This window comes from Heteronotia binoei, chromosome 5, assembly GCF_032191835.1.
Source record: "Heteronotia binoei isolate CCM8104 ecotype False Entrance Well chromosome 5, APGP_CSIRO_Hbin_v1, whole genome shotgun sequence".
Taxonomy (NCBI): Eukaryota; Metazoa; Chordata; class Lepidosauria; order Squamata; family Gekkonidae; genus Heteronotia; species Heteronotia binoei.
Genome location: NC_083227.1, coordinates 169,903,911 through 169,916,154, shown reverse-complemented (window position 1 = coordinate 169,916,154; position 12,244 = coordinate 169,903,911). Strand labels below are relative to the sequence as shown.

The 12,244-nt window shown below is 44.6% G+C and overlaps 1 protein-coding gene across 1 annotated transcript in view; it reads left to right on the top strand.

Moving 5' to 3' along the window:
- The window catches only part of GIPC1 (GIPC PDZ domain containing family member 1), a 60,444-nt gene extending 48,879 nt beyond the window's left edge, over nt 1-11,565 (top strand). The window contains exons 5-7 of the mRNA XM_060240710.1: nt 7,993-8,105; nt 9,636-9,717; nt 9,970-11,565. Coding sequence (XP_060096693.1) covers nt 7,993-8,105; nt 9,636-9,717; nt 9,970-10,121 — 347 coding nt within the window. The 3' untranslated portion in view covers nt 10,122-11,565. The remainder of the gene's footprint in view (nt 1-7,992; nt 8,106-9,635; nt 9,718-9,969) is intronic.
- The last annotated feature ends 679 nt before the right edge of the window (nt 11,566-12,244 follow it).

The following is a 12,244-nucleotide window of genomic DNA, read 5'->3' as shown; positions in this document are numbered from 1 at the left end:
CAAGCTCTCCTGCTCCCCCTTCTTTTACAACCTAAGGGCATCTGGCTCAAGGATGTTTAGATTAGCTTGGCTGGTAACAGTGCGAGGTGCCTCTCCCCCAGATTCACACAGACAGGTCGTATCTACTCGCAGAGAAAGTGTGAGAAAGGGAGATGTTTCTGTTAACTAACATTCCTTAGTAATAAAAGAGATACTTTGTAGTAACCTTTGAACCCGTGTCTCAAATTGCATCTGTATGTTATCTTTTGAAGCTATTCTATAAAGTAACTATGTGAGTCTGTATACGTCATTACTTCCAAGGAATCTGTCCTTGGCAAAGCTATGGAGTTTCTACAATAAAGTAACTTTTGATTTATTAACAAAAGACTGATAATTGGGAAATATCGATGCTTGACAGGATGCCATATAGAGGATATTGTAGAATTGTTTTCTGTGGCTCCAGAAGGTAGGACCAAAACCAGTAGGTTGAAATTAAACTGTTATTAGGGCTCCCAAGATGGGAGCACATTCGGTCGGGGCTTCGGGATCTGCACTGGCTGCCAATAACATTCCGAGTCCGGTACAAGGTGTTGGTCATTACCTTTAAAGCCCTATATGGCCTAGGACCTGCCTACCTTAGGGACCGTCTCTCCCCACACGTTCCCCAGAGAGTACTACGATCGGGTTCACAAAACCTGTTAGTAATCCCCGGGCCAAAGGAGGCCCGTCTGAAATCCACCAGGGATCGGGCCTTCTCGGTAATGGCGCCTTACTGGTGGAACCAGCTGCCGGAAGAGGTGTGGGCCCTGCGGGACCTAGGGCAGTTCCGCAGGGCCTGTAAGACAGCCCTCTTCCGGCAGGCCTATAACAACTAACTGACACTGAGAATATTCTTGGATGGAACTAAAATGTATTTAGCAGACCGCTGGTTTTTATTTCTATGTCCTATTAATTATGGTTTTAATCTATTATGTAAATGTTTTAAACTGAATTTATGTGAGTTATAATGTTGTAAGCCGTCCTGAGCCACTTTGGTGGGAAGGGCGGGATATAAGTCTAAATATAAATAAATAAATAAAAATCAAAAGAGTTTCTGGCTCAACATTGGGAAGAACTTCCTGACAGAGTGGTTCCTCAGTGGAACAGGCTTCTTCGGGAGGTGGTGAGCTCCGGAGGCTTTTAAACAGAGGCTGGATGGCCATCTGACAGCAATGTGGATCCTGTGAATTTGGGGGTGGGGTGGTATTGGTGAGTTTCCTGCATTGTGTAGGGGGTTGGACTAGATGACCCTGGAGGTCCCTTTCAACTCTGTGATTCGATGATATTTCTTAACATCTCAGTCATTTTTACTGGACATAACTGAGTAGTGCCTGACTGAGCTTGCTCTCGGGTGATTGATGGTTAAGGTTTGAGACAGAGTTCCCCAGAGGATTCTGAATCAACCTTTGCTTGTCTTTTTGTCTTCCATAGTGGTCTGGATGGATGGTAGTTTGCTGCCGATTGTGTTACAGAATGGGATTTTAGCAGTGGGTGTATGTCCATCTAACATATTAGGATAGGTCCTTGCCATTTGGTACCGGATTTTATTCTTTTATGTTTTTATGCTTGGGTGCTTTTATGCCTCCTGAATTTAGATTAAGTTGTTGTGGACCAGCCCACCAGGGAGAGGACTCGTGATAATTACATTCTGTTGATATAGTATATTCTATTAAGGTGTGAAACATGGTCATGATGTGATTATATTGGACTTTAACTGTAGATGGATGAGCCATTGGTACTGACCAGTACCACTAACTCAGAAGAGAGGGCACCTAAGAAGAGAGGGCACCCTAGTACTTTACCAGCTTTGGTTACTTCTCACCCCATCCACATTCCTAGAATACTATATTCTTCCAGTTTCAATATGAGGTTTAACTTGCTTGGGTTTTTTTTCCAGGAGCACACACTTTCAGAACCTCCCACAAATTAGATTTTATGGCATCTTGTCTCCAGCAAACAAAATAAATTTGAAATCCACAGCAGCTGTTTGATTCCCTTTTCAAAGCTGCTTTAGTGTCCTTACACACAATATTTTTGTGTAATTATTAATAAATATTTCTAATTATATTCCACCATTGCCTAAAGGAGTTCAGGAAGATTACCACCATTTTTACCATTGCAGTAAGTCTGAAGGAGATTAGGCTGTGTGTATCAAGCCAAAGATCACTTTGTGACCTTCAGGGCTGAGTTGGATTCAGACCTTAGGTCTTCTGTGCCTAATATTTCATCTACTACAAGTGATTATTTGAACAAATATAAAGTGTTACCGCTTTCTTTGGACGGGATGGGAAAGAATTCTCCAGTCTGTATCTCTGACACCTCCTCTCTACCCTTTCATAAGTGGTTGTGAAAGAGATATTTTCTGTTGATGGTCTATTTTCATATATTCCCTCTATCTTCATGCATTCCCTGACCTATTCTCTTCTGTACTTCAGAGACTACACATCGTATTTGACATGTGGTTCCAAAGAGGACCTGCATTAAGATACCAGCTGTGAGTTCCCCATGGCGATTCAATTTAGAAGCACTGCAGGGGCCCAGTTCTGGTCAGGTCCATGGTATGGCAGAGGAGGGCTTCCCCCCCCACCCCCACACTGTTTTTCTGACCCTAAATGACCCTCGGAAACATTCACTGCCCTGTTAGGGGGCTGCATTTGCAAGCACTCAGTGCATGTGGAGTCCTCCCAACAGGGCGAATAATACTACCCAGGGCCATTTTGGGTTGCAGGGAGAAAAACGAAACTACTTTCCCTTGTGCCCCCAACACCAATCTGAATTGAGTTGCCACTGGGAACTCTCTTCTGCAAGTCCCACGATAAGCATGAGTAAACTGTAATGTGTAGTTCGGTTCTAGATTTATGGGTTTCTTCATAAGTGCAAACAGATACCGTATTTTTCGCTCCATAAGACGCACCTGAGCATAAGACGCACCTAGTTTTTAGAACTGTTTGTGTGAATTTAGAGGCATTTGTGTGAATTTTTTGCAGTATTCGCTCCTTAAGACGCACACACTTTTCCCTCCACTTTTTTGGGGGGGGAAAGTGAGTCTTATGGTGCAAAAAATACGGTAGTTTCCCTTGAAGAAACCTGTCTGTCGTCAAGAGGCCATTTGTCCCCTGCCCTCTTCAATTTTTTTGAAGAAAGAGACACAAGTAAAGCATTGTTTTGAAAGGACAAACGAAAAGCAAGGACTTCCCCCCAGCCTTGGGCAATAAATCCAACCAGCTGCAAATGATTATAAGAAAATTGCCTTTTATTGCCTCCTCCTCTCTTCTCATCCAAGCAACTGAATGTTCCTCCATCATTTCCAAGGCAGGAAGTTAAGAGGCAGCTTGCTCAGCATACAGGTTGAAACAAAACTCTGAATGTACATTTGTAATCCCGTTCTCCACTTGGAAGATTATTCAAGTAACTTCTTCAGAGGGATTGATTGGCCAGCTTCTGGAAATGAAATATCCTTCAGTCCTAAAGCCTCACTGTTACGGAAAATAGCAGTCCTAGCCACCATCTTATGCTGAATTATTCTAGTCTTTACCCACAAAAATGAAGTCGAAAAGAAGAATTCTGGATGAGAATAACTTTTGTTTACTGAACAATCACAACCTCATCCTTAGCCAGTCCCGTTTCAAAGAATTGCCAGTCCTTGCAGGAGAATGTCCAGATGTTGACTCTCAGGTCTTCCTTCAGAACAACTTACAAATAAAATCCCCTCTGCCTGGCAGCACCACTTGCTATGAACTTGTTGTTGTGTGCATCCTGGCAAAGCGCTTGATCCTTGCTAGATGACATCAGTGTCAACAAGGCACTGCAGATCTACCACTGGCAGAAGTTATTGTTACCCATTGTCATCTCCAATCAAATACTTTTCCTTGAAGGGAGTTCACACACAGAGTTTCAAATCCAGGGAGATAAATATGAACACTCCTAAGTCATTAGGGAAGAAGCAAATTATGAATGTTCTAAAAAGGCACAATACAATAAAGCTTCTAATAGGATGGCTTCAAAACATTTAACGAAGCATTTTGCAAACTCAGTATTCTGCTTAGAAGGCTTTAATTGGACCCACCAAGGATGGGCTTCCACAATGACTTTGATTCCCACAAACCAACTCTTCCCATTTAGCTTCTTAGTTCAGCTTTCATTCTAGGACAGTGGTGGCCAAACTGTGGCTCTTTCATACATATTATGTGGCTCTTGAAGCCCCTACCACCCCATCAGTTGACTTGGAGAAAGCATTTGTCTCTCTAAATCACTTTGCAAGCCAGCCAGAAGCTTGGAGAATGCATTCAAAGTTAAAGTTGCTTTCTTTCCACCTCTTCCTCCCTCTCCCATTTATTTGCCTCCCTGCCTTACATCTCTCAAGCGTCTGACTTCCATGTCTTGTGGCTCTCAAAAATTTGACATTCATGTCTTGCGGTTCTCAAACATCTGTTGTTTATTCTTTGTGACTTTTACATTAAGCAGTTTTGGCCACACTCTTCTAGAATATGGATCTAGCAAATTGTCACTGGGAAGCATTGACAGATGTGGGTCTGACCACATTCCCTACCAGCAGTCCTTTCTGACCCTAGTAAAGTTGATTTTGGGAGATGCAGGACCAATGTAGACAGCCAGCCACCTGGTCCATTGAGCTGCAGGGAAGAAGTGGCAGGGAGCAAAACCACCTTCCTCTTCTGCAGATGCAGCTGTACTGATAGAAGAGGGGCAATTTTGACATGTCCTCCCTTAGTGCAGCTGCTGACCCACATCACTGTCAAGTGTGCATTAAAGAGGCAGCCCCCACTGACTCCACAGGGGACTGGCTGGGGTCTCCTGCAGCCTGGCTTAAACCAGGCTGCTAGAGAAGTCAGCCCAAAATCAGCCTCAGCTGGGGCTGTCTCCTCTTGCAGCTTGGTTTAAACTGACCTGCAGGAGAAGTCATCCAAGGATCAGCCAGGGTGGTGGGAACTGAGAGCTCGACTCCACCTCATCTGGGTTTGGCTCCTTTTGCAGCTCAGTTTAAACCCAGCTGCAAGAGAAGTCAGCCCAGAATCAGCTGTGCAAGCACAGCTTCTGGGGTGCAATTTTTTCTTCTTGGGTCTATTGGACATGGGAAAGAATGAGGATTTCTGGAAAATCCTGGATCTGAATACCACATCAGTATGGGAATCTGGGATTTTTCAGGAAATGGGATTTTTTTCAGTTCAATATACCCAAACAAACAAAAAGGGGGGGGGGGGAATTGCAGGCACCACAACTCTAGCGGTCAATTTTTGAGGTTTGGAAGGTAGATATTGGATCCATCTTCTCTTATTTGTGTTCAGATCATGAACCAACACTGATCTAACAGGCTTGATTTATGGACTGGTTTGAACAAGAACCACTTGGAAACCAAGGTAGCATATGGCTTCCTTGCATACAACGTAACGGGGGAAAGTACATGAATCTATTTCACAAGTATGTTGCAACAATAATTTGCTTTGATGTATAGCGGTGATTATAACTGAGTTATACTTGTAATAATATTTATGAATAACATTAGATGCTACATAAGCAGTGACTTGGCATGGTTATCCAAACACTGTGAAGCTAGCATCTTGTGCCTAAATTATAACAGTAGCCTTAGAAACTTGAACAGGCAACATCTTTCCCATAGATGCTCTGCTTATGTGACTGTAGCATGTTGTTATGTGACGATGGCTTTTCATGAAGAAGGGGTTGGTGTGTGAAATCTTCAGATAAAAATAGCTCTGGTAGCAAGATCTCTCTGTGGCTGACACCCCAGAAGCCTGATGCCGGTCAGGGTAGACAGTGCTGAGCTAGCTGGTCTAGCGGTCTGACTTTTTAATCAGGTACTTTCATATGTATATATACATTCATTTATACTTCAGCACAGTGCTGTATGAACAAAACTTTTGACCATCTGAAGTAGCAACGGCTGAAGGAAAGAATCAACTGCATTCTGAACACCCCACATCTAGTGTTGTTTCTACTGCTACTTCAAAGTACTACCGTAAATCAAATCTAGCTGGATTAGCAAGTGCTCCTTCTGTTTACAGACTCCCCAGAGGTCAGAAACTGTTTAAAAAGCAGCATAATGTGAGCCACTGTGAAGGGAAAATACAAATACACCACAAGGCAGACGGTTGCAGTTTTGTGTAGAAAGGCTCCATTAGCTAACCAGCTTTTTGGAAAGCTGTGTACCCAGGGAAGGTGGGCCTTTGTCCTATGTAAATTGCAGAACCAGTATAACAGTGAGGCAATGAGGATGTTGTGGGCAATCGTTTCTTAACCTTGCATACTGATTACAGGGAAGTGAGCAAAGAAAACTTCCTCAAGCTCCTTCAGATTAGTGATGCAGAGAAAATACCGCTTAAGTGAAAGAGGAAAGGAATTACCATTCTAGACCCTAAAAGTGGACACAAGGAGTCTGCATGCCAAGGAGAGTAAGACCTCCTCCTCTTGTATTGTTCCTTTCCACCTCTCCTCATATAAAGCAAAGGGGAAACTATGCATTTGCATTTGAAAAGTATTCATCTTCCCATGATGAGTATCAGCAAAGATAACTGGAAGTGTGAACAAATACGTTCAAGATGCTTGTGCAAACTCTTGAGGCCCTGTCCTTCTTTTTGACAAAAAAGAATTTAAGAATGTTTGTCTTAGCCCTGACCAGAGTAGTCTCATCAGATCTTGGAAACTGAGCGGGGAGACCTCCTTGGAATACTGGGAGTCAGGAGGCAGGGGCAGGCTTTATTTAGCCATCTCCCTGAAGATCCTCCAGGCCCTCAGGAGGGGTCAGTCACCAGAGGTCACCATAACTTCCAGGTGCACACACACTCACATACACACATGCACATATATATAAAAAAAAGAATGCTAGTCATGGAAAGGCAAGTGACTCTGACTAATGGAAATGGGGTCTTGTTGGGAAACAGGTTGTCTCTCTTTTTCCCCCTCTTGAGTCTTCTCTCACCCACAGCCCCATTACTCTTTTTGACCTCTTAATTCTCTTTGCTGCTGACATGGTTGGCTTCTTCCCAGATCATTCTCTCCTCCTGCTTATGGATGGAAACAGTTTCTAATCCTAGCCAGGAGCTGACATTCTGCTGGGTGGGCTTTTGTCCCTTCTCTCGCTATGCACACACACACACAATTCCTATGAACTTTACAGGCTGCAGAAGCTTTGATCCCTTTGTAGGCCATGTTTCTCATTTTGGATCAGTGGCATCTGCTTTTCCAGCTAGCACAGGGAAAACACCACTAAATGTTAGCTGTCCTCTCCCAGAGGCTCTAATCGGCAGTGTAGCTGGAATTAAAAATGCCCCAGGAGCCACATAGACACAGAAGTATCAATAGTACATTATCTAGGGAAAAGATGCTTCCTGGGAACACACAGATAAGAACAGTAGAAAGAAGAGCAGTGCAGGCATGAGAGTATATGACTGTTTTCTGAGAAGAAAATGGACTGGAACAGAAGCATTTGTGGTTTGGTCAAGTAAAGTTCTGAACTTGTTAGGAGTCTTTACAAAACACAGCTTCTTCCTGTTAGTCTTTCTGTCATTGCTTCTGTGTTACGTTGTCTTTCCCTCCCACTGGAAGTATTCTCTGAACATTGCTAGCAAGATTTCTCTTCCGCTCTTTACTGTTGATGGACATGTGGTAGGATGTCTTCTACTCCTAACTCTGAATATTATGCCTGATTATGCTGCTGTCCCACTACCTCCATGTGCACTTGTGCCTCCCTCAGTTCTCTTCAGTTATTACCCACTTCATACCTACATTATGAAAATGCAAAGTGTTTGTGTATGCCGGTTAGCAGTGCCGCATGAAAGTGGGGTAGTGGTGTAATACCTAAAGCTGAAGCCTGTGTATTGTTGCAACAGTAGTAGTCATGGAGAGCTAACATAGGAGAACTTGGGCTCATTCCTAAGTAAGGGACTACCAGTGTGTATGTTGAACAAAATTCACTAGAGCCTTTTTCTTGCTCTCTTCCAGATATGATCAGTCAGAGGTCTGCGGGAGCCAAACACAGTGGGAGCACTCAGCTTGGCACAGGAAGGGGCACTCTGCGGCTTCGGGCCAAGGGACCAGCCACTGTCGAGGAACAGGTGTGTGCCTGCAGGGAAGATGAGCAACCACATGAGGAACTTGTAGTTCTGTCTCATTTCAAGAATGGGTCAGCCCTTTCTCAGACCTCCCCATGATTTGGTTCAAGTGTAATGGCAAAGCATGGTCAGTGTTACACAAAAGACCCCGGAACAAGTCTCAGATGAGCGTGTTCCCCCCTCCATTTCTTCATGATTTGTTACAGACTAATCTTTGCTAAATACTGAGGTCCTCTGAATCTGTCCCACTAGTAAGAACATAAGAGAAGCCATGCTGGATCAGGCCAACGGCCCATCAAGTCCAACACTCTGTGTCACACAGTGGCAAAAAATGTTATATACACACACACACTGTGGCTAATAGCCACTGATGGACCTCTGCTCCATATTTTTATCTAAACCCCTCTTGAAGGTGGCTATACTTGTGGCCGCCACCACCTCCTGTGGCAGTGAATTCCACATGTTAATCACCCTTTGGGTGAAGAAGTACTTCCTTTTATCCGTTTTAACCTGTCTGCTCAGCAATTTCATCGAATGCCCACGAGTTCTTGTATTGTGAGAAAGGGAGAAAAGTACTTCTTTCTCTACTTTCTCCATTCCATGCATTATCTTGTAAACCTCTATCATGTCACCCCGCAGTCAACGTTTCTCCAAGCTAAAGAGTCCCAAGCGTTTCAACCTTTCTTCATAGGGAAAGTGCTCCAGCCCTTTAATCATTCTAGTTGCCCTTCTCTGCACCTTCTCTAAAGCTATAATATCCTTTTTGAGGTGCGGCGACCAGAACTGCACACAGTACTCCAAATGAGACCGCACCATCGATTTATACAGGGGCATTATGATACTGGCTGATTTGTTTTCAGTTCCCTTCCTAATAATTCCCAGCATGGCATTGGCCTTTTTTATTGCAAATGCACACTGTCTTGACACTTTCAGTGAGTTATCTATCATGACCCCAAGATCTCTCTCTTGATCAGTCTCTGCCAGTTCACACCCCATCAACTTGTATTTGTAGCTGGGATTCTTAGCCCCAATGTGCATTACTTTGCACTTGGCCACATTGAACTGCATCTGCCACGTCGACGCCCACTCACCCAGTAGTAGAAGCTTCCTCCAACACAACTGAGGGGCCTTCTGCTAGAGAGAGGCTCTGCTGCTACCAGAACAGATTTGTAGGGTCCAGCCATGTAGGTTGCACTTGCTTTGTAAACAAGAATTGTAAGCCATGGAGGAGGAAGTATATAGGCCTGAGTTTTGTTGATGTGGCACCAAACCATAGTTTAGTTCTGGATCCAGGCACTGTTTTTGAAGAGGCGGAGTCCCGTGTGGTTCTCAGCTTATCAGTCCTGGGTTTTATTCCATTTTGTTAATCTCTAATCACGCTACAACCATGTTCCCCTCTATTATCTCAGATGGCCTTGTTTATTCCTGGGCATAGCCAAGTTGGCAGGTAGGAGGGGGTTAAATTTTCAGCTTCCCTTCAGCTTTCTTTCACTACCACATCTACATCAGTAGTTGTCCTGTTCCTCTTCACAGCCATCTGCATTTGAAGAGAAAGCCATTGAGAAGGTTGATGATCTTCTAGAAAGTTACATGGGCATCCGTGACACAGAACTCGGTAAGGTCCCTCTCTTCTTTTTACCAGTCTGAATAGTAAATAGTTTTCAAAAAGTGAAATTTTTAAGAGAGTTGGGATGATCAATCAGCAGCATCCCAATGTGCTCTTCTGAGGAATGGGAATGACGGGGAGCCTCTCACAAAGCAAATGTGAGGTCCTTCGTCTCTCTTTATCTTCAGACTAGTTTTTGTTCAGGCTGCTGGTTACTAGAAATGATGCTCACCTCTTTCTTTCCTCCCTTTCCCTGAATAGCTGCTACCATGGTGGAGCTGGGCAAGGACAAGCAAAACCCTGACGAATTTGCTGAGGCACTGGACGAACAACTTGGTGACTTTGCCTTCCCAGATGAGTTTGTCTTTGATGTCTGGGGAGCCATTGGAGATGCCAAGGTTGGGCGCTACTAGGACTCTGCGCTCTGTTGGACCCTGCAGGCGGGACCATTGGGCAGGCCCACTGGTGGGCCCGGCACAACACTGTGCCCTCCCCTTGATGCTGGGCCACCTCTTTCCTCTCTATAGGGACTGGAGCCAGGGCTACAGGGGCCACAGAGCAATAAGTAACCTTCATCAGTGACAGGAGTGTAATGTAAGAGGGGCAAGAAAAACTGTTGTTGCTGCTGCGTCTCACCTCCTTGAGCATAGAGACTCCTCCCACAGATGAGTGTAGTCTTCCAGGAGGGCATCTTGTCAGTTTCCTTGTCTGATTTAAGCATGTTTTGGCCCATTCTGGTTCCCCAGCCTGTCCTTGTGTGGCAGAGAAGATAACAGGATGCTGAATTGAGACCTGAGAGAGCGACACATTGGTTTTGGCATCCTGACATACCTGGAGAGTCCCACAGACACTGCAGTGGAGATGGCTTGGTGAGGGATGGCTTACATTAGCTGTTTGCAGCCTCAGATGCTCCTAGCTGTACATTTCTGTTGTAAGCAAATCAAGACCTAAGAGGGTATGCTCTCTTCTTTTCTTTCTCAGAATTATCATCTTCTCCACCTTGACTTCATTTTGGTACGAGATACATGTTGGCATGTCCTTTTTCTTGCAGTAGGCTTATTCCACAAAGGCGCAGTTTCATTTACTCTGTTGCATACACACATGAACCCTCACAGCCTTTTTAGAGTGCGCCCTGTTTGTTTAGTGTCCTTTTGCTCCTTGCAGCTCACTTATAGGCCTTAAGATAGGGGAGACATCCCATGGTTCTCTGGAGGAGAGGAGGGGACACACTTGTTGTCTGTCTTGTTTTCTATAGATGTCCTTCCAAAAGGGAAAAAAAAACCCTGTGGATCTGGGCACCAGTTCTGCCCCAGAGGTCCCAGGTTATTCTCCTTAAGATGCTGCTCATCAGCACTTGGAGGCCCTCCTAAGACCAGCAGCAGGGTTTGCTCACTGTTCTCGGTTTGGGTATGCCCTTATCAATATCTGTCTTGACTAATCTGTTCATTTTTATTATACTGACCTTCCTCCCAGAGTGACCTAGTTAGTCTGTAAAGCTCCCTGTATTAAATTATTTATCTCTCAGTGACATACACTCCCAACATACTGATCCTCTAACCGGTGTTACATCCAGGCCTGTCGTTTGGGTTGTGCCTGGTTGTCTCAAGAGCTAAGAAGGTTCCACTGAATTACACCTCATAACCCAGTTCACCTACTGTATCTTTAAAGCACTAACCCCAGATAGGATATGGAGCCTTGTTGCCCTCTGGACCATACCTCAAGCTCAGAGAGGGTAAGCCCTGCCTACCTGTGTCCTGGCACTGAAAGCTTCTTGGATGGACTAGGCACCATGTTCTCCTTGGCATATTTTTGTATTTTATGTGTAAATCATCTTTAAGATAAAATATATTGACACTAGTAGTCTCTGTGTTTGTGTGTGTGTGTGTGTAAAGAGTGTGAGGAATGGCATTCTACTCTTACCCTTCTTCTGCCCTCTGACTGCACTGGTGTGGAGAGAAAGAGGCTGCTGAAGAGGGAAGCTTGTGGGGTTGGATCAGTATGTGTAGTGGGGTGGAGACAGGTAAACAAGATGGCTCCTAGGCTGCTGCTGAGGAAGAGAAGGAGGTGCAGCAGAAGAGTTATAGTCTATCTCAAAGAGGCAGACAGTAGATCCCACAAAAGACTGCCTTGACCAATGCCCGAGGTAAAAATGCTGCAGTCAGCATGGTCACAACATCTGTGGTTCCTCCGGAGCCTACATCTGAGTGAGTCAGCCTGCCTGCCATCCACTAGCTCTTGGGCATTAATACTTTAGGTTTGAATTCTGGCAAGAGCTGCAAATTATGTATCCAAGGTGAGGCTCTAGGCCTTGTAGGGCTTTTGCAATTCCTTCCTTCAATTCAGTTCCTTCCCTTTGAAACAAATACTTCTACATCTTACTGTACATGACAGTCTGAAGATAAGTTGGTTCTTTTGCCAAGTGCTGGCTTGTAAAAAGGGCTCTGCACAAGCCAGATGCTTCACTGTGTGGAGTTTTTATGGGTGTTCTGGCCTTCTGCAGCTGTTGCTGAACTGACCTAAGTCAGATGCATTGCTT